At 41.6% G+C, this 23,213-nt stretch overlaps 1 protein-coding gene across 2 annotated transcripts in view; it reads right to left on the bottom strand.

Annotated features, from left to right (window-relative positions):
• The window catches only part of uba7 (ubiquitin-like modifier activating enzyme 7), a 137,454-nt gene extending 115,456 nt beyond the window's left edge, over window positions 1–21,998 (bottom strand). The window contains exons 1-11 of one of the 2 annotated variants that reach the window (XM_084063398.1): window positions 21,865–21,998; window positions 20,751–20,919; window positions 19,972–20,106; window positions 19,672–19,778; window positions 19,247–19,337; window positions 18,970–19,096; window positions 18,029–18,126; window positions 17,783–17,932; window positions 17,060–17,200; window positions 15,184–15,300; window positions 14,208–14,288 (exon numbers count right to left, since the gene is read on the bottom strand). In XM_084063398.1, the coding sequence (XP_083919524.1) occupies window positions 14,208–14,288; window positions 15,184–15,300; window positions 17,060–17,200; window positions 17,783–17,932; window positions 18,029–18,126; window positions 18,970–19,096; window positions 19,247–19,337; window positions 19,672–19,778; window positions 19,972–20,106; window positions 20,751–20,919; window positions 21,865–21,911 (1,263 nt within the window). In that variant the 5' untranslated portion in view covers window positions 21,912–21,998. The remainder of the gene's footprint in view (window positions 1–14,207; window positions 14,289–15,183; window positions 15,301–17,059; window positions 17,201–17,782; window positions 17,933–18,028; window positions 18,127–18,969; window positions 19,097–19,246; window positions 19,338–19,671; window positions 19,779–19,971; window positions 20,107–20,750; window positions 20,920–21,864) is intronic. The other variant, XM_084063399.1, reaches the window with a different exon arrangement.
• Window positions 21,999–23,213: the final 1,215 nt, after the last annotated feature.

Raw genomic sequence — 23,213 nt, 5'->3', positions numbered from 1 at the left:
CGAGAGGATGGTGGTTCAAGCCCACCCAGGGACGGTTCATTTGAATTCTGTGTAGCTACAGACGATAAGCCTGCACTCACAGAACGTAGGGCTATATTACACCAGTTGGAGACCTTTAAAGGTTTGGGTTCGAGTCCCACCAGAGTCGCTATTACAAGTTCGTATGCAGGTGTGTTTTCAAAATATTTTCTTATAGCAAACCTAAACCTATTTTTAGACCGGACTGTACCAGACCTGAATTTTTTCATTTTAAGATCACTCACTATCAGTCTCTGTGGCGCAATTGGTTAGCGCGCTCGGCTGTTAACCGAGAGGATGGTGGTTCAAGCCCACCCAGGGACGGTTCATTTAAATTCTGTGTAGCTACAGACGATAAGCCTGCACTCACAGAACGTAAGGCTAGATTACACCAGTTGCAGACCTTTAAAGGTTTGGGTTCGAGTCCCACCAGAGTTGCTGTTACAAGTTTGTATGCAGGTGTGTTTTCAGAATATTTTCTTATAGCAAACTTAAATCTATTTTTAGACCGGACTGTACCACACCAGAATTTTTTCTTTTTAAAATGACTTACTATCAGTCTCTGTGGCGCAATTGGTTAGCGCGCTCGGCTGTTAACCGAGAGGATGGTGGTTCAAGCCCACCCAGGGACGGTTCATTTAAATTCTGTGTAGCTACAGACGATAAGCCTGCACTCACAGAACGTAGGGCTATATTACACCAGTTGGAGACCTTTAAAGGTTTGCGTTCGAGTCCCACCAGAGTCGCTATTACAAGTTCGTATGCAGGTGTGTTTTCAAAATATTTTCTTATAGCAAACTTAAATCTATTTTTAGACCGGACTGTACCACACCAGAATTTTTTCTTTTTAAAATCACTTACTATCAGTCTCTGTGGCGCAATTGGTTAGCGCGCTCGGCTGTTAGCCGAGAGGATGGTGGTTCAAGCCCACCCAGGGACGGTTCATTTAAATTCTGTGTAGCTACAGACGATAAGCCTGCACTCACAGAACGTAGGGCTATATTACACCAGTTGGAGACCTTTAAAGGTTTGGGTTCGAGTCCCACCAGAGTCGCTATTACAAGTTCGTATGCAGGTGTGTTTTCAAAATATTTTCTTATAGCAAACCTAAACCTATTTTTAGACCGGACTGTACCAGACCTAATTTTTTTCTTTTTAAGATCACTCACTATCAGTCTCTGTGGCGCAATTGGTTAGCGCGCTCGGCTGTTAACCGAGAGGATGGTGGTTCAAGCCCACCCAGGGACGGTTCATTTAAATTCTGTGTAGCTACAGACGATAAGCCTGCACTCACAGAACGTAAGGCTAGATTACACCAGTTGCAGACCTTTAAAGGTTTGGGTTCGAGTCCCACCAGAGTTGCTGTTACAAGTTTGTATGCAGGTGTGTTTTCAGAATATTTTCTTATAGCAAACTTAAATCTATTTTTAGACCGGACTGTACCAAACCAGAATTTTTTCTTTTTAAAATCACTTACTATCAGTCTCTGTGGCGCAATTGGTTAGCGCGCTCGGCTGTTAACCGAGAGGATGGTGGTTCAAGCCCACCCAGGGACGGTTCATTTAAATTCTGTGTAGCTACAGACGATAAGCCTGCACTCAAAGAACGTAGGGCTAGATTACACCAGTTGCAGACCTTTAAAGGTTTGGGTTCGAGTCCCACCAGAGTTGCTATTACAAGTTTGTATGCAGGTGTGTTTTCAAAATATTTTCTTATAGCAAACTTAAATCTATTTTTAGACCGGACTGTACCACACCAGAATTTTTTCTTTTTAAAATCACTTACTATCAGTCTCTGTGGCGCAATTGGTTAGCGCGCTCGGCTGTTAACCGAGAGGATGGTGGTTCAAGCCCACCCAGGGACGGTTCATTTAAATTCTGTGTAGCTACAGACGATAAGCCTGCACTCACAGAACGTAGGGCTATATTACACCAGTTGGAGACCTTTAAAGGTTTGGGTTCGAGTCCCACCAGAGTCGCTATTACAAGTTCGTATGCAGGTGTGTTTTCAAAATATTTTCTTATAGCAAACCTAAACCTATTTTTAGACCGGACTGTACCAGACCTGAATTTTTTCTTTTTAAGATCACTCACTATCAGTCTGTGTGGCGCAATTGGTTAGCGCGCTCGGCTGTTAACCGAGAGGATGGTGGTTCAAGCCCACCCAGGGACGGTTCATTTAAATTCTGTGTAGCTACAGACGATAAGCCTGCACTCACAGAACGTAGGGCTATATTACACCAGTTGGAGACCTTTAAAGGTTTGGGTTCGAGTCCCACCAGAGTCGCTATTACAAGTTTGTATGCAGGTGTGTTTTCAAAATATTTTCTTATAGCAAACCTAAACCTATTTTTAGACCGGACTGTACCAGACCTGAATTTTTTCTTTTTAAGATCACTCACTATCAGTCTCTGTGGCGCAATTGGTTAGCGCGCTCGGCTGTTAACCGAGAGGATGGTGGTTCAAGCCCACCCTGGGACGGTTCATTTAAATTCTGTGTAGCTACAGACGATAAGCCTGCACTCACAGAACGTAAGGCTAGATTACACCAGTTGCAGACCTTTAAAGGTTTGGGTTCGAGTCCCACCAGAGTTGCTGTTACAAGTTTGTATGCAGGTGTGTTTTCAGAATATTTTCTTATAGCAAACTTAAATCTATTTTTAGACCGGACTGTACCACACCAGAATTTTTTCTTCTTAAAATCACTTACTATCAGTCTCTGTGGCGCAATTGGTTAGCGCGCTCGGCTGTTAACCGAGAGGATGGTGGTTCAAGCCCACCCAGGGACGGTTCATTTAAATTCTGTGTAGCTACAGACGATAAGCCTGCACTCACAGAACGTAGGGCTATATTACACCAGTTGGAGACCTTTAATGGTTTGGGTTCGAGTCCCACCAGAGTCGCTATTACAAGTTCGTATGCAGGTGTGTTTTCAAAATATTTTCTTATAGCAAACCTAAACCCATTTTTAGACCGGACTGTACCAGACCTGAATTTTTTCTTTTTAAGATCACTCACTATCAGTCTCTGTGGCGCAATTGGTTAGCGCGCTCGGCTGTTAACCGAGAGGATGGTGGTTCAAGCCCACCCACGGACGGTTCATTTAAATTCTGTGTAGCTACAGACGATAAGCCTGCACTCACAGAACGTAAGGCTAGATTACACCAGTTGCAGACCTTTAAAGGTTTGGGTTCGAGTCCCACCAGAGTTGCTGTTACAAGTTTGTATGCAGGTGTGTTTTCAGAATATTTTCTTATAGCAAACTTAAATCTATTTTTAGACCGGACTGTACCACACCAGAATTTTTTCTTTTTAAAATCACTTACTATCAGTCTCTGTGGCGCAATTGGTTAGCGCGCTCGGCTGTTAACCGAGAGGATGGTGGTTCAAGCCCACCCAGGGACGGTTCATTTAAATTCTGTGTAGCTACAGACGATAAGCCTGCACTCAAAGAACGTAGGGCTAGATTACACCAGTTGCAGACCTTTAAAGGTTTGGGTTCGAGTCCCACCAGAGTTGCTATTACAAGTTTGTATGCAGGTTTGTTTTCAAAATATTTTCTTATAGCAAACTTAAATCTATTTTTAGACCGGACTGTACCACACCAGAATTTTTTCTTTTTAAAATCACTTACTATCAGTCTCTGTGGCGCAATTGTTTAGCGCGCTCGGCTGTTAACCGAGAGGATGGTGGTTCAAGCCCACCCAGGGACGGTTCATTTAAATTCTGTGTAGCTACAGACGATAAGCCTGCACTCACAGAACGTAGGGCTATATTACACCAGTTCGAGACCTTTAAAGGTTTGGGTTCGAGTCCCACCAGAGTCGCTATTACAAGTTTGTATGCAGGTGTGTTTTCAAAATATTTTCTTATAGCAAACTTAAATCTATTTTTAGACCGGACTGTACCATACCAGAATTTTTTCTTTTTAAAATCACTTACTATCAGTCTCTGTGGCGCAATTGGTTAGCGCGCTCGGCTGTTAACCGAGAGGATGGTGGTTCAAGCCCACCCAGGGACGGTTCATTTAAATTCTGTGTAGCTACAGACGATAAGCCTGCACTCACAGAACGTAGGGCTATATTACACCAGTTGGAGACCTTTAAAGGTTTGGGTTCGAGTCCCACCAGAGTCGCTATTACAAGTTCGTATGCAGGTGTGTTTTCGAAATATTTTCTTATAGCAAACCTAAACCCATTTTTAGACCGGACTGTACCAGACCTGAATTTTTTCTTTTTAAGATCACTCACTATCAGTCTCTGTGGCGCAATTGGTTAGCGCGCTCGGCTGTTAACCGAGAGGATGGTGGTTCAAGCCCACCCAGGGACGGTTCATTTAAATTCTGTGTAGCTACAGACGATAAGCCTGCACTCACAGAACGTAAGGCTAGATTACACCAGTTGCAGACCTTTAAAGGTTTGGGTTCGAGTCCCACCAGAGTTGCTGTTACAAGTTTGTATGCAGGTGTGTTTTCAGAATATTTTCTTATAGCAAACTTAAATCTATTTTTAGACCGGACTGTACCACACCAGAATTTTTTCTTTTTAAAATCACTTACTATCAGTCTCTGTGGCGCAATTGGTTAGCGAGCTCGGCTGTTATCCGAGAGGATGGTGGTTCAAGCCCACCCAGGGACGGTTCATTTAAATTCTGTGTAGCTACAGACGATAAGCCTGCACTCACAGAACGTAGGGCTATATTACACCAGTTGGAGACCTTTAAAGGTTTGGGTTCGAGTCCCACCAGAGTCTCTATTACAAGTTCGTATGCAGGTGTGTTTTCAAAATATTTTCTTATAGCAAACTTAAATCTATTTTTAGACCGGACTGTACCACACCAGAATTTTTTCTTTTTAAAATCACTTACTATCAGTCTCTGTGGCGCAATTGGTTAGCGTGCTCGGCTGTTAACCGAGAGGATGGTGGTTCAAGCCCACCCAGGGACGGTTCATTTAAATTCTGTGTAGCTACAGACGATAAGCCTGCACTCACAGAACGTAGGGCTATATTACACCAGTTGGAGACCTTTAAAGGTTTGGGTTCGAGTCCCACCAGAGTCGCTATTACAAGTTCGTATGCAGGTGTGTTTTCAAAATATTTTCTTATAGCAAACCTAAACCTATTTTTAGACCGGACTGTACCAGATCTGAATTCTTTCTTTTTAAGATCACTCACTATCAGTCTCTGTGGCGCAATTGGTTAGCGCGCTCGGCTGTTAACCGAGAGGATGGTGGTTCAAGCCCACCCAGGGACGGTTCATTTAAATTCTGTGTAGCTACAGACGATAAGCCTGCACTCACAGAACGTAAGGCTAGATTACACCAGTTGCAGACCTTTAAAGGTTTGGGTTCGAGTCCCACCAGAGTTGCTGTTACAAGTTTGTATGCAGGTGTGTTTTCAGAATATTTTCTTATAGCAAACTTAAATCTATTTTTAGACCGGACTGTACCACACCAGAATTTTTTCTTTTTAAGATCACTCACTATCAGTCTCTGTGGCGCAATTGGTTAGCGCGCTCGGCTGTTAACCGAGAGGATGGTGGTTCAAGCCCACCCAGGGACGGTTCATTTAAATTCTGTGTAGCTACAGACGATAAGCCTGCACTCACAGAACGTAAGGCTAGATTACACCAGTTGCAGACCTTTAAAGGTTTGGGTTCGAGTCCCACCAGAGTTGCTGTTACAAGTTTGTATGCAGGTGTGTTTTCAGAATATTTTCTTATAGCAAACTTAAATCTATTTTTAGACCGGACTGTACCACATCAGAATTTTTTCTTTTTAAAATCACTTACTATCAGTCTCTGTGGCGCAATTGGTTAGCGCGCTCGGCTGTTAACCGAGAGGATGGTGGTTCAAGCCCACCCAGGGACGGTTCATTTAAATTCTGTGTAGCTACAGACGATAAGCCTGCACTCACAGAACGTAGGGCTATATTACACCAGTTGGAGACCTTTAAAGGTTTGGGTTCGAGTCCCACCAGAGTCGCTATTAAAAGTTCGTATGCAGGTGTGTTTTCAAAATATTTTCTTATAGCAAACCTAAACCTATTTTTAGACCGGAATGTACCAGACCTGAATTTTTTCTTTTTAAGATCACTCACTATCAGTCTGTGTGGCGCAATTGGTTAGCGCGCTCGGCTGTTAACCGAGAGGATGGTGGTTCAAGCCCACCCAGGGACGGTTCATTTAAATTCTGTGTAGCTACAGACGATAAGCCTGCACTCACAGAACGTAGGGCTATATTACACCAGTTGGAGACCTTTAAAGGTTTGGGTTCGAGTCCCACCAGAGTCGCTATTACAAGTTCGTATGCAGGTGTGTTTTCAAAATATTTTCTTATAGCAAACCTAAACCTATTTTTAGACCGGACTGTACCAGACCTGAATTTTTTCTTTTTAAGATCACTCACTATCAGTCTCTGTGGCGCAATTGGTTAGCGGGCTCGGCTGTTAACCGAGAGGATGGTGGTTCAAGCCCACCCAGGGACGGTTCATTTAAATTCTGTGTAGCTACAGACGATAAGCCTGCACTCACAGAACGTAAGGCTAGATTACACCAGTTGCAGACCTTTAAAGGTTTGGGTTCGAGTCCCACCAGAGTTGCTGTTACAAGTTTGTATGCAGGTGTGTTTTCAGAATATTTTCTTATAGCAAACTTAAATCTATTTTTAGACCGGACTGTACCACACCAGAATTTTTTCTTTTTAAAATCACTTACTATCAGTCTCTGTGGCGCAATTGGTTAGCGCGCTCGGCTGTTAACCGAGAGGATGGTGGTTCAAGCCCACCCAGGGACGATTCATTTAAATTCTGTGTAGCTACAGACGATAAGCCTGCACTCAAAGAACGTAGGGCTAGATTACACCAGTTGCAGACCTTTAAAGGTTTGGGTTCGAGTCCCACCAGAGTTGCTGTTACAAGTTTGTATGCAGGTGTGTTTTCAAAATATTTTCTTATAGCAAACTTAAATCTATTTTTAGACCGGACTGTACCACACCAGAATTTTTTCTTTTTAAAATCACTTACTATCAGTCTCTGTGGCGCAATTGGTTAGCGCGCTCGGCTGTTAACCGAGAGGATGGTGGTTCAAGCCCACCCAGGGACGGTTCATTTAAATTCTGTGTAGCTACAGACGATAAGCCTGCACTCACAGAACGTAGGGCTATATTACACCAGTTGGAGACCTTTAAAGGTTTGGGTTCGAGTCCCACCAGAGTCGCTATTACAAGTTCGTATGCAGGTGTGTTTTCGAAATATTTTCTTATAGCAAACCTAAACCCATTTTTAGACCGGACTGTACCAGACCTGAATTTTTTCTTTTTAAGATCACTCACTATCAGTCTCTGTGGCGCAATTGGTTAGCGCGCTCGGCTGTTAACCGAGAGGATGGTGGTTCAAGCCCACCCAGGGACGGTTCATTTAAATTCTGTGTAGCTACAGACGATAAGCCTGCACTCACAGAACGTAAGGCTAGATTACACCAGTTGCAGACCTTTAAAGGTTTGGGTTCGAGTCCCACCAGAGTTGCTGTTACAAGTTTGTATGCAGGTGTGTTTTCAGAATATTTTCTTATAGCAAACTTAAATCTATTTTTAGACCGGACTGTACCACACCAGAATTTTTTCTTTTTAAAATCACTTACTATCAGTCTCTGTGGCGCAATTGGTTAGCGAGCTCGGCTGTTATCCGAGAGGATGGTGGTTCAAGCCCACCCAGGGACGGTTCATTTAAATTCTGTGTAGCTACAGACGATAAGCCTGCACTCACAGAACGTAGGGCTATATTACACCAGTTGGAGACCTTTAAAGGTTTGGGTTCGAGTCCCACCAGAGTCTCTATTACAAGTTCGTATGCAGGTGTGTTTTCAAAATATTTTCTTATAGCAAACTTAAATCTATTTTTAGACCGGACTGTACCACACCAGAATTTTTTCTTTTTAAAATCACTTACTATCAGTCTCTGTGGCGCAATTGGTTAGCGTGCTCGGCTGTTAACCGAGAGGATGGTGGTTCAAGCCCACCCAGGGACGGTTCATTTAAATTCTGTGTAGCTACAGACGATAAGCCTGCACTCACAGAACGTAGGGCTATATTACACCAGTTGGAGACCTTTAAAGGTTTGGGTTCGAGTCCCACCAGAGTCGCTATTACAAGTTCGTATGCAGGTGTGTTTTCAAAATATTTTCTTATAGCAAACCTAAACCTATTTTTAGACCGGACTGTACCAGATCTGAATTCTTTCTTTTTAAGATCACTCACTATCAGTCTCTGTGGCGCAATTGGTTAGCGCGCTCGGCTGTTAACCGAGAGGATGGTGGTTCAAGCCCACCCAGGGACGGTTCATTTAAATTCTGTGTAGCTACAGACGATAAGCCTGCACTCACAGAACGTAAGGCTAGATTACACCAGTTGCAGACCTTTAAAGGTTTGGGTTCGAGTCCCACCAGAGTTGCTGTTACAAGTTTGTATGCAGGTGTGTTTTCAGAATATTTTCTTATAGCAAACTTAAATCTATTTTTAGACCGGACTGTACCACACCAGAATTTTTTCTTTTTAAGATCACTCACTATCAGTCTCTGTGGCGCAATTGGTTAGCGCGCTCGGCTGTTAACCGAGAGGATGGTGGTTCAAGCCCACCCAGGGACGGTTCATTTAAATTCTGTGTAGCTACAGACGATAAGCCTGCACTCACAGAACGTAAGGCTAGATTACACCAGTTGCAGACCTTTAAAGGTTTGGGTTCGAGTCCCACCAGAGTTGCTGTTACAAGTTTGTATGCAGGTGTGTTTTCAGAATATTTTCTTATAGCAAACTTAAATCTATTTTTAGACCGGACTGTACCACATCAGAATTTTTTCTTTTTAAAATCACTTACTATCAGTCTCTGTGGCGCAATTGGTTAGCGCGCTCGGCTGTTAACCGAGAGGATGGTGGTTCAAGCCCACCCAGGGACGGTTCATTTAAATTCTGTGTAGCTACAGACGATAAGCCTGCACTCACAGAACGTAGGGCTATATTACACCAGTTGGAGACCTTTAAAGGTTTGGGTTCGAGTCCCACCAGAGTCGCTATTACAAGTTCGTATGCAGGTGTGTTTTCAAAATATTTTCTTATAGCAAACCTAAACCTATTTTTAGACCGGAATGTACCAGACCTGAATTTTTTCTTTTTAAGATCACTCACTATCAGTCTGTGTGGCGCAATTGGTTAGCGCGCTCGGCTGTTAACCGAGAGGATGGTGGTTCAAGCCCACCCAGGGACGGTTCATTTAAATTCTGTGTAGCTACAGACGATAAGCCTGCACTCACAGAACGTAGGGCTATATTACACCAGTTGGAGACCTTTAAAGGTTTGGGTTCGAGTCCCACCAGAGTCGCTATTACAAGTTCGTATGCAGGTGTGTTTTCAAAATATTTTCTTATAGCAAACCTAAACCTATTTTTAGACCGGACTGTACCAGACCTGAATTTTTTCTTTTTAAGATCACTCACTATCAGTCTCTGTGGCGCAATTGGTTAGCGGGCTCGGCTGTTAACCGAGAGGATGGTGGTTCAAGCCCACCCAGGGACGGTTCATTTAAATTCTGTGTAGCTACAGACGATAAGCCTGCACTCACAGAACGTAAGGCTAGATTACACCAGTTGCAGACCTTTAAAGGTTTGGGTTCGAGTCCCACCAGAGTTGCTGTTACAAGTTTGTATGCAGGTGTGTTTTCAGAATATTTTCTTATAGCAAACTTAAATCTATTTTTAGACCGGACTGTACCACACCAGAATTTTTTCTTTTTAAAATCACTTACTATCAGTCTCTGTGGCGCAATTGGTTAGCGCGCTCGGCTGTTAACCGAGAGGATGGTGGTTCAAGCCCACCCAGGGACGATTCATTTAAATTCTGTGTAGCTACAGACGATAAGCCTGCACTCAAAGAACGTAGGGCTAGATTACACCAGTTGCAGACCTTTAAAGGTTTGGGTTCGAGTCCCACCAGAGTTGCTGTTACAAGTTTGTATGCAGGTGTGTTTTCAAAATATTTTCTTATAGCAAACTTAAATCTATTTTTAGACCGGACTGTACCACACCAGAATTTTTTCTTTTTAAAATGACTTACTATCAGTCTCTGTGGCGCAATTGTTTAGCGCGCTCGGCTGTTAACCGAGAGGATGGTGGTTCAAGCCCACCCAGGGACGGTTCATTTAAATTCTGTGTAGCTACAGACGATAAGCCTGCACTCACAGAACGTAGGGCTATATTACACCAGTTCGAGACCTTTAAAGGTTTGGGTTCGAGTCCCACCAGAGTTGCTATTACAAGTTTGTATGCAGGTGTGTTTTCAAAATATTTTCTTATAGCAAACTTAAATCTATTTTTAGACCGGACTGTACCACACCAGAATTTTTTCTTCTTAAAATCACTTACTATCAGTCTCTGTGGCGCAATTGGTTAGCGCGCTCGGCTGTTAACCGAGAGGATGGTGGTTCAAGCCCACCCAGGGACGGTTCATTTAAATTCTGTGTAGCTACAGACGATAAGCCTGCACTCACAGAACGTAGGGCTATATTACACCAGTTGGAGACCTTTAAAGGTTTGGGTTCGAGTCCCACCAGAGTCGCTATTACAAGTTCGTATGCAGGTGTGTTTTCAAAATATTTTCTTATAGCAAACCTAAACCCATTTTTAGACCGGACTGTACCAGACCTGAATTTTTTCTTTTTAAGATCACTCCCTATCAGTCTCTGTGGCGCAATTGGTTAGCGCGCTCGGCTGTTAACCGAGAGGATGGTGGTTCAAGCCCACCCAGGGACGGTTCATTTAAATTCTGTGTAGCTATAGACGATAGGCCTGCACTCAAAGAACGTAGGGATAGATTACACCAGTTGGAGACCTTTAAAGGTTTGGGTTCGAGTCCCACCAGAGTCGCTATTACAAGTTCGTATGCAGGTGTGTTTTCAAAATATTTTCTTATAGCAAACCTAAACCTATTTTTAGACCGGACTGTACCAAACCACAATTTTTTATTTTTAAGATCACTTACTATCAGTCTCTGTGGCGCAATTGGTTAGCGCGCTCGGCTGTTAACCGAGAGGATGGTGGTTCAAGCCCACCCAGGGACGGTTTATTTAAATTCTGTGTAGCTATAGACGATAGGCCTGCACTCAAAGAACGTAGGGATAGATTACACCAGTTGGAGACCTTTAAAGGTTTGGTTTCGAGTCCCACCAGAGTCGCTATTACAAGTTCGTATGCAGGTGTGTTTTCAAAATATTTTCTTATAGCAAACCTAAACCTATTTTTAGACCGGACTGTACCAGACCTGAATTTTTTCTTTTTAAGATCACTCACTATCAGTCTCTGTGGCGCAATTGGTTAGCGCGCTCGGCTGTTAACCGAGAGGATGGTGGTTCAAGCCCACCCAGGGACGGTTCATTTAAATTCTGTGTAGCTACAGACGATAAGCCTGCACTCACAGAACGTAGGGCTAGATTACACCAGTTGGAGACCTTTAAAGGTTTGGGTTCGAGTCCCACCAGAGTCGCTATTACAAGTTCGTATGCAGGTGTCTTTTCAAAATAGTTTCTTATAGCAAACCTAAACCTATTTTTAGACCGGACTGTACCAAACCAGATTTTTTTCTTTTTAAGATCACTCACTATCAGTCTCTGTGGCGCAATTGGTTAGCGCGCTCGGCTGTTAACTGAGAGGATGGTGGTTCAAGCCCACCCAGGGACGGTTCATTTAAATTCTGTGTAGCTAGAGACGATAAGCCTGCACTCACAGAACGTAGGGCTAGATTACACCCGGGGCCTGTTCCTCAAAAGGGAATTAGAGCTTAAGCCTGGCTTTAACACCTATCCTGGCTTAATTTAGCCAGAATTAGGGCTGAATCGGTTCCTCAAAAGCTGAATTAGCTTGAAGATTATTTTAGCCAGTTCACCCTGGCTAAGTTTAGCCATGACCCGATTCCTCAAAAGAGAATTGAAGCAATCCTACCTTAGTTACCATGGCAATTTAGCTGTGAAGTTAGCCTGGTCAGGAGCAGGCTAACAGCCAAGCTTACTTAATCCAGTGCCTTGTTCTTCAAGTTTTTCCACAGTTAATTCAACACATGTGTTTGAATATGGACTCATTTTAATGACCTTGCATTCAAATAAAATTAAATAAATACAATAAGATATAATCAAATTAATTATATTACTGAAATAGTGTGACCATGAATCATAATTGTTTCACAATGACTCGTGATATGTCATTGTCACTCTGTTAACACTATAGTTCATATTGTTGTTAGATTTTTGATAATATATTACAGATTTTTTTTTAATATTATAAAAAAATGTCTATATATTTATATATGTTATATATATATATATATATATATATATATATATATATATATATATATATATATATATATATATATATATATATATATATATATATATTACGGGTTTAAAAGAGCCTCTTCACTGAATGTAAGTCAATGAGGAGCATATTTTAAATTATCAATTTCTAGTCAATGGAGAAATTATTTTTTATTTCTTGTCCACCTTTGGAGTTACATCATGAACTACACAACCCAAACCTCTACCAAAGTGGTCTTGCAAATGTGGGGTTATTGCGTGTCCCGCCCCCCTCCCCCCCGTTCCCCCCCCGTCCCCCCGTCCCCCGCTCATCCCGTCGCGGCCCCCAGTCGCGGTACACCCCCCGTCCCGTCCCGTTGTCGTCCCGTCCCGCGCACACACACACACACACACACACACACACACACACACACACACACACACACACACACACACACACTCTGTGTGTGCTTGCAATACTTTGCCACGCTTTCTCCCCGGATCTATTTATTGCGGTCGCGTTTCCTCTTCTCGCTTATAATACATTTCACTTCCTTGTATGATTCCATGAGCTGCTGCAATGCTGCTGCTCAGCCACAGAGAGGAACGCCGCTCTGGTTTTGGACTCCATGATTGGTCAAGTTCAAGGATTCTGCTATCGACTTTCATGGTCTTTTATAGAAATACGTGAAGCTTGGCTTCATTATCCTGGCTCGACACAGCCTGGCTTGACAAGGCCTAGCTCGACAAAGTCGCTCCTTTTCAGCCTGGCTTTGCTTTGAGGAACGGAATGAACGAGGCTTATATGGACCCGACTTTGTCAAGTCTGGATTTGGCTTAAGTCCAGGCTTAGTTTATTCACCTTTTGAGGAACAGGCCCCAGTTGCAGACCTTTAAAGCTTTGGTTTCAAGTCCCACCAGAGTTGCTATTACAAGTTCGAATGCAGGTGTGTTTTCAAAATATTTTCTTATAGCAAACCTAAACCTATTTTTAGACCGGACTGTACCAAACCAGAATTTTTTCTTTTTAAGATCACTCACTATCAGTCTCTGTGGCGCAATTGGTTAGCGCGCTCGGCTGTTAACCGAGAGGATGGTGGTTCAAGCCCACCCAGGGACGGTTCATTTAAATTCTGTGTAGCTATAGACGATAAGCCTGCACTCAAAGAACGTAGGGCTAGATTACACCAGCTGGAGACCTTTAAAGGTTTGGGCTCAAAGCATCGCGATATGATGCGTTGTGAGCTTGCAGATCGTCTATTTTCAAATAACCTAGGTATAAAATAGGGCTAAAGTGGTTAATGTGTGTTTTATAATGTAATAATGTATATCTGCAAAGTAACTAGTAACTAAAGTTTTCAAATAATTGTAGTGGAGTAAAAGTACAATATTTTCATCCGAGATGTAGTGGAGTAGAAGTAAAAGTAGACAATTGGAAATACTCCAGTAAAGTAAAAGTATCTCAAAATTGTACTTAAGTACAGTACTTGAGTAAATGTACTTAGTTACTTTACACCACTGAACTTTGGCCATGATGAGTTTCATTCTCGGACACTTTCTCATATGAAAGTTTTAACTAAAAATAGTTATGCACATCCATGTGAGCATGCATAAAGACACACATGCACCGAACTAAACCACATAAACAACAGCATACATAGTTTGGAAAGGAAACAGTAAAACTATCAGGAAATGCCAACTGAATCCCATCGTTTTCTGCATGTGCTTTTATCAACACTAACTGACTGTGTATAAACACCAAGTACTGATCAGAGGAAAACACAGATGGAGCCTGTTCTCTTTCTTTTTGACATGCAGAGTGTGCCCCCTTCTGGGCAAAGATTAGAAATACACTCACCAGGAAATACTTCTGCTGCAGAAGTCTCTCCTGGAAGCCTGACCCGAACACAGAGATCTGTCCATCGTATCGTGTGCCCTGCTGCAACAGAGACCATGGACAATGGACAATCACATTAGAAGAAGCATTAGAACTGCACATATATGGCTGTTTTTGACTTACAAAGGGCATCCCAGAATCTTCCATAACCTGAAGTTTTCCAGAACCCATTAACACATTAAGACCGGGAACGCATCTCTTGTCATTTTAGATTTCTTTGGCTATTCAAAAATAGCAGATCTACAAGCTCATAGCGCGGCACAGAGTGCCGCGCTATGAGCTTGCAGATCTGCTATTTTTGAAAAATCATGAAAATGTATACAAATATTTTTAAAGTGAACATTTTTCAAATATTTTGTTCAAAAGATTTGAGTTACAAATGTTCACTTTAAAAATATATATATTAAAAGTTTTTCACACATTTTCACGATCCAAAAATAGCAGATCTACAAGCTCATAGTGTGGCACTCGGTGCCACGCTATGAGCTTGTATATCTGCTATTTTTGAATAGCCAAAGAAATCATAAAATGACTCAGATGCGTTCCCGGTCTTAATTGGTTAAAGGGCGACTTCAACCATTTTCAGGTAGGCAGGTTTCTGAAGTGTCCACAGCCCTCCTCTGAGACACAGACCGAGTAAAAGGAAACCATTCTATCATGAGCATCATGATATGATATGAACCTGAACATAGGTTGAAATGGGTGAAGTGGTCCTTTAAGTTCTGTGGGTTTTCATTTTTCTGTGTTTACGTTTCCATTATAATAAACAAACTCATTTAAAAAAAGGGACAATTGCCAATCTACAAGCTCACGTGAGCTTGTAGATCTGCTATTTTCACTATTGTAGAACAATTTTGAAAGTACACCCTCTGAGTTCAACTTCTGGGTTCCAAGGACTCAGGCTTAATACAACCTCAACAAAGTAACAAAGTCTTACTGAAGAACAGCTGCTCTGCGTCAGTTGTTCTTTCATTTCTTCACGGTCTTCAGGGAGGCATTCCAACGCATCAAAATACAGCCACTGCTGGAGAGGTGTGAACTTCCCACTGCAGGCCTACAGGGAAACAATGGAGACAATATACTGTACATCAAATATTATTTACATTATATTCTGACGAAATGACAGATGGTACATGCACAGAGCAAGTTCAGTCAGGAAACTGTGCAGTTGCTGGTAGCTGATCATTGGTCGGTGTCAGCTCCATATGCTTCTATTCTCATCCAATCACCTACTCACTTCAATAATAGAGTGCTCTGTTTAAACGAAAGTTTGCTCTTTACTGCTTGCTGTTTGCTGCTGCTTTACTGCTCTGTGCTTACTGCTGTCGCTGCTGCTTTTCAGATGGCTGCTCACCCTCCACCACCTGTTGTTTTGGATCTGCTTTCATGTACTGTGGGGGTCTTTGTAAGGCCCCTATTTGGTAGGGCACATGAAGCGTGCTCCCTCAAGAGTACCTACAAAGTAGATCCATTCATCGTCATACTAAATGTTCTGTTTTAGATTTACTAAAAATATTTTAATTCAATTCATGAGTTGTCCTGACTGAACCCATATTAGTGCTAGTGGGCGGGCTAAGGATAAAGGGGGAGACACTAAGAGATCAAGATTATTTTAGCCAGTGGTGACAATAACTACAGTATGTATTTACTTGAGTAGCAGTACTGTACTTAAGTACTTGTTTTCCTTCTTTTTTTTGCTGTACTTCACTTGAGAATTGTATTTTTGGGTACTTATACATATTATATTTCAAAGACAAATATTGCACTTGACAATTTACAATTTTGGCATTGTGCAATATTTGACTGCATGGTCGTCAAGGCTAGGTCAAGTGCTACGGGCTAAGGTGGAGTCCGAAGAGGTGAGTCTTAATTTCTAGGCAGATAAGTACATTATGAATTAACCATGTATGCTATATGGAGCTGCGGTGCGCCTCGCAAGTCGGCATGTTACGTGTATGTGTGTGTGTGTGTGTGTGTGTGTGTGTGTGTGTGTGTGTGTGTGTGTGTGTGTGCACACGCACGTGAGCAGTCCTGGCTTGCATGTGTGCAGTGCTGGCTTGTGTGTGTGCATGTCTTTAAGTGGCGCATGTGTTGCAACGGTGCGCCTCGCAGGTCTGCATTGTACGTGCATGTGTGTGTGTGTGTGTGTGTGTGTGTGTGTGTGTGTGTGTGTGTGTGTGTATGCGTGTGCACGTGTACAGTCCTGGCTTGCACGTGTGCAGTGCTGGCTTATGTGTGTGTGCATGTCTTTAAGTGGCGCATGTGTTCCAACGGAGCGCCTCACAGTTCTGCATGTGCGTGCGCACACACACACAAATGTAGAGCGGCTGGCACCGCTAAAAAGTGACTCTTATATTTTAACACCCAGAACAGCTCTCTCTCTCTCTCTCTCTCTCTCTCTCTGTGTCTCTCTCCCTTCCCCCTCTCTTGATGGGGAGGCTCTCTCTCTCATATGGAAATGCAACTGTTCAAAAGCAAGCGTTGGTGGTATAGTGGTGAGCATAGCTGCCTTCCAAGCAGTTGACCCGGGTTCGATTCCCGGCCAACGCATGTCATTTAGTAGTAACATAAACATGTAACCCTGCCAGAATTAAAAACGGTGCAACTTTGCAGTCAAATATAGTGTGTAAAAAACACATATGTGTCAAACCCTGCACTATAAAATCCTCAGTGTTGTTGTAACTCTGAGTGTGTTATTATAACCAACCATGGACCCTTACTGTTCCGTTTGTACGCTCTCAGAGTTATGGGGGCCGTGCCCATAATGCATAGTAAACTGGGGGTCCTTGAAATTAAAACGGTTGAGAGCTTACCTTCAAAACTTCCTGCGCGGCCAGTCCTCCAATGAAGGCATTGACAGGAGCCAGGTCCCCCTGGGATGTGTAGGAGAAGCATCTCACCACATCCTCATCTTCCAACGGTGTCACCATGGACACCAGTAGATCAGCATCAGTCTGTTGACAGGTGAAAATGCAAATAGAAAGATGGTGTAATGGCATTCCTTAAAGTTTTCTTTCAACATATGCCATGAGTGAGCTGTAGGTACAGTAACTTCACTCTGATGTGAACGACAGGATATATGTAATCCAGTTTAAAATGTTAACTGCAAACATTTCTAAATTACATTGTGTCACCACCAATCATCACTGTCCAATTAATCTGCTAGCCAATAAACATGGGGCAACTGTTATGGTACATATTATTAAAAATGATCACAAACCTAACAACATGAGGCAATTGTACTTTGTACTATTGTACAGTACAAAGTTGTACATTACGTACAAACTACAATCCACTGCAAATTGTGATAAATATAAATCTTGTATGATATAATTATTATATTCACACACTGTGGCTCTACAGAGGGGATGTATCATTAAAGATAATTGAGTGACAATAAAATTACTTGAGGCAAAACTGGGAAACAGTTTTGGCGATCTGAGAACCCATTCAGTTAAAGAACAAAAGGAAGTTGGAAAATGTTACATTACATCCATGTAACAACAGTCATGACATCTCTCATCTCATCTACTGACCTCTGACCAAGGCTTAGGAAGTCGCTCTTTTTCCTTCACAAAGCCATGGAGAGCCTGAAAGGCCAGGTGCAAGGTTTGATGCCTGATTATCTTCCCATAATCAGTCATCATAATCAGCTGGGGGTCTGATAAGGCCTGATGGAGTGGTTTCTGTAATGCATTGAAAGTTGTAGTTACATCTCTTGACACTGGATGTTTAATCTCAAGAGAATAGGAGTTTACACTGAAGGTAAAGTCACTACTTACAAATGTGAGTACTTTAGGCTGTTTGGTTTCAGTTACAACACCACCGTGTTCATAATCTGAGAAACCTGAAGTGTCTCCAATGCTGAAGGAGTAAGCATCTGGTGATGAAACAGGACATTTAAATATGGTATGAGAGATTCACCTCATTATAAGAACCAGTTAATCAAGAAACATAGAATCTTTCCCTGATTTTGAGTGCAGATAAGGTCCCCTTTTGACACATCTACTGTATAATAATGACTATTCATAAAGCAATTATCAGAGCAAGGTTACAAAGTGTGTTACATAATAACATGAAATAAAAAATAAGCAATAGTACAGTATATAACATGATAAAGTGCATAAAGAAAGTGACAAATAATAACAAAGAAAATCAAACAATACCATTTCTGAATTTAAAATCATGGAAATGCCTTTTGATTAAAATACATTTTAATAAGTGACTTAACCACTTAAGCCCTATATACTTAGCTAACCGGAGTGCCCCAGGACTCTATACCAGGCCCCCTCCTTTTGCCCCTCTACACCAAGTCTCTTTGCCAAAAATAGCCAATCTACAATGTTCAAAACGCTCAGGCTGATGGTATGAGTAGGCTCATAAAGGGTTATTTAATAACTCAGCAACGTAATTAGGAGCCAGGCCATAAAGTGCCTTCAAGGTAATAAGTAAAATCTTAAACTGAATCCTAAGTCAAACACACCCCATAACTCTAAAGTTAGAAACCTCTCTCTGTGTTACAGAACTGTTGATTTGGTTCTTCCTAACTATCAGTAATTTAGCTGGGGAGGCCCTGGAACCCCCCCAAGGGCCCCTCGGGGTCCCCGGACCTCACTTTGAGAACCACTGCTCTCAAATAATCAGGGGCCGGGCCATGAAGTGCCTTGAAGGTGTCTAATACTCGTTAAACATGATCTTAAAACAACAAAATCTGAGTACCTACCAATGAATTGGATCTCCAAAGGACCAGCGTTGTTGAGCTCTATCATACCATGGACTTCAGAGAAGGAGACTCTAAAGCCATCGTGAAAACCATGCTTCTGGTCACAAAACACCACTCCAGGGTCTGCCTATAATGGAGAAAGTTGAGAGAAAAAAACGCTTAATGTCATTATAAGGTGGTGATGCTCAACCGACCTCACCCCCTACGTACGTGATTTTAGAAATAACAGTACACTCGTACATGCTTCTATAACAAACTTAATTGAAGAAACAATTACCTTAGTGATGTGACCTATCATGGCTGACACTGGCATTTCTCCATTAGAGTCCAAGACCTCGAAATGCTCCCCAAAGTCACAGAATAACTGACTGCAGAAAGACCATAAGGTTTGTGTGTCTTTATTCAGCACTTTGATGGTATTACATTGGATATGATTACATTAGATTACACTATATTACATTACAATTTTGATAATGCTGCTACTCTTTGATTCTTGATTCTTCCTTGTTTTTTTGTTTCCCATGTTGTTTACAATTATTATTACTATTAATGGCTGCTACAGTGTCTGAGGAACCCGAACGAAATAATGTTACTCTTACAGTATGTACCCATACATAAGATGTCACATAAAGTAACCTTGAACCTTGAACTTGAACCTTGATTAGATTAGATTAGATGAAATGGCATGCTCTTCATACTTACCCACACAGTCCTTTGGTGTCTGCCACAATGAACTTGATTCCATTCGAATGACAAAGTGTACCAAAACGCATCTGATCATCCAGTGAAGAGTCAGTGAGGACCACCACCTGAAAAATGTAATTCAGCCTTTTAAACATTTTAGGTTTGCTGTAGTTTTTAACCTGTACAGGAAAACAAACTACAACTTCGGCATAGGGTTTCATGCCATGATTAATGTGATTGTGATGGCTACTTCACTTTCTGTTGAGTGTACTCAAGACTGAGTTCTTTATTTCAGTGAGCTTTCTCTAAATACTGTACCTGAAACCCGAGCAGCAGGTCTTCGGTGAGAGGTCCAGAATTGGCAGAGACGTGAACATGGGGGTTTAAGGCAGACAGCTGACCCAGGGAGCTCGTAGCCCGGTTCTGACCCAAGTGGGACTCATTCAGGAAAAACTGGAGTGGAAATGACAAGTTTACATGAATATCTGGAACCTGCCGTCCAAACATTGCGGTAATAACAAACGCTGTCATTTCAGACATATGTTAACCCATTTAGACCGGGAAAGAAACTGTGTAATTTTTAGATTTCTTTGGGCTATTCAAAAATAGCAGATATACAAGCTCATAGCGCTTGTAGATCTGCAAATTTTTTTTAAATCATGGACATTTTTTGCAAATCTTTGAATATATATATATATATATTTTTAAACATTTGTAACTCAAATCTTTGCTTCTGGGGATTCTACAAATGTCTTCTAAATCCTATCCTATGTTGCTATAATATCAGTGGTTCTCAAACTTTTCCATGTCAAGGACCACCCAAAATTATATGTATTTGGCTCATATCTCAAAATATGTTGTTCCAGAACCCCCCAGAAGCACAGATCGGAGTTAAAAATGTTCGTCTGAAAACATATATTCAAAGATTTCCACACAGTTTCCACGATTTTTCAAAAATAAATAGAAGATCTACGAGCTCATAGCGCGGCACTCGGTGCCGCGCTATGAGCTTGTATATCTGCTATTTTTGCATAGCCCAAAGAAATCTTCAAATGACACAGATGTGTTCCCCGTCTTAAATGTGTTTAATGACATACCTGAGAGGACAGGTCCAGCCAGGCGGTCAGACCTTCGTCCTGGACGGTGACAGACTTGACTCCGGACAGGATGACGTTCTTGGCTATCTCCACACCTAGACCCCTCATCCCCGCAATGAGGACGTCAGCGGCCCCCATCCGACGCATGGCTTCATGACCCAACACATACCTGGTGGACACACGTGGTTCAATATGTAAAACAAAAACAGAGTGGCGTCACATTTGTCTTAACGATTTAAGCCCCGTGTACTTTATTGTTTGACAAATAGCAGATCTACACGCTCACAACACGATGCACTGTGAGCTTGTAGATCTGCTATTTTGTCTGTTTTAAAATAATACAAACTTAAATTGTTAAATTGTGATCTCATCAAGCATAAATATCAAACATATCAGTCTTCCCCAAAAGGAAATGCATGTAGGCTATTTAATTCAGTCTGATCAAAAGCAAGGATAAAACCAAACTTATCCCCAACGCCCATAAATGAATGACTAGAGGCCAGTGGTGTAAAGTAACTATAAGTACATGTACTCAATTACTTTTACTTGTACTCCACTACATCTCAGAAGCAAATATATTGTAGGCCTACTTCACTCCACTACAATTATTTGAAAACTTTAGTTACTACTAGTTACTTTGTAGATTTGGATTATTATTACAAAACATACATAACGACTTCATCCCTATACGGCCATTTGAAAATAGCAGATATACAAGCTCACAATGCATAATGGGCTATTTTCAAAAGATTTGTATACATTAGAAAACTTGAAAAATGGGACATTCTGCATAATGAGTACTTTTACTTTTGGTACTTTAAGTATATTTTGATACCAATACTTAAGTATTTTTACTGACGTAAATTCAGAATTCTGGTCTTTTACTTGTAACAGAGTACCTCTACATTCCAGTATTGTATTGATACTTTTACTTAAGTAAAACATTTGAGTACATTTTCCACCACTGATAAATTGTAAATCTGTTCTTTTAGACAAGCAATACCGTCGTATGGGGTATAAGTAAATGAGGTAAACAGGTGTAGGCCTTCGAATGCATGGTCAATTCAAAACAAATATCCCTCATTCACGCTCACTGAATTATAATAATACTTACAGCTGTCGGGAGTAAAACCCCTCGTCAATGTCATTGATTTCAGACATGTTTTATCCTCTATAAAGTGACTTTCTGTGCATAAAACTAAACTAGCTAACATAAAGTGCAGGTAGTGATATGAAACCAACTTCGCTGAATGACTGGAGAGTTTGAATTCATTCATTTTACTTTCGTTTCTTAAGAAATCCTGGCCGGTTCGTTTCTTTTTACCCACTAGAGGGCGTCACACGACAATAAATAAACAGTTCACTTCACTGCACTGCCACTGAGCTCTATTCACAGAAGCCATATTATGAAGACATTCACAGGTGTTACCAATGATACTAATGAAGGCTCTGTTCCATTCTGGTCAAACAGAGTCAGGGTGCTGATAGTGTGCATGGCCCACTGGAAACACTCTGTTACACCAGTGGGTCTACAGTTGGGGTCCAGGGACCCTCATGGGCTTCCAAATGGCCCCTTACATGTGTGTAACTCTCCATTTGTACACTCTCAGAGTTATGGGGGTCGTGGAAACCACTGTGCTACACTAAATGGAAAACAGAGCCTTCATTAGTATCATTGGTAACACCTGTGAAGGAAGTGATAATATGGCTGCTGTGCATAGAGCCTATTGGAAACACTTTGGTCCCCTTCTTTACTTCCTTCACAGGTGACAGGTGTTACCAATGATACTAACGAAGGCTCTGTTCCATTCTGTTTAAACAGAGTCAGGGTGCTGATATTGTGCATGTTGGCTCACTGGAAACACTCTGTTACACCAGTGGGTCTCGTCTCAAAGTGTGGTCCTGGGACCCTCATGGTTTCTTGAGAGCGTTCTCACGGGCGTGTAACTCTGAGAGTGTACAAATGGTTACGGGTCCATTTTGGTTCCATTTGTACACTCTCAGAGTTATGGGGGTCCTTGAAATTAAAACGTTTGAGAACCACTGTGCTACACTAAATGGAACAGAGCCTTCATTAGTATCATTGGTAACACATGTGAAGTAAAAGTACAAATGTATTGGCATCAAAATATATTTAAAAGTACCACAAGTGGAAAGTACTCATTATGCAGAATGTCCCATTTTTTGAAAATAGCAGATCTACAAGCTCACAATGTGTCGCATCGTGACACATTGTGACGCGTTGGCTATTTTCAAATGGACGAAATTGATGGGTTATAGGGCAAGTGGTTACTGTATGTTTTATAATAATAATCAAAATCTAAACAAGTAAAGTAGTAACTAAAGTTTTCAAATAATTGTAGTGGAGTAAAAGTACAATATTTACATTGAAATGTAGTGGAGTAGAAGTAAAAGTACTGAACATTGGAAATACTCCAGTAAAGTAAGAAATACCTCAAAATT

Source organism: Gymnoscopelus microlampas (genome assembly GCF_963454915.1).
Source record: "Gymnoscopelus microlampas genome assembly, chromosome: 7".
Lineage (NCBI taxonomy): Eukaryota > Metazoa > Chordata > Actinopteri > Myctophiformes > Myctophidae > Gymnoscopelus > Gymnoscopelus microlampas.
Note: the sequence above shows the minus strand (reverse complement) of the source record. Positions and strands in the feature narration are given on the sequence as shown.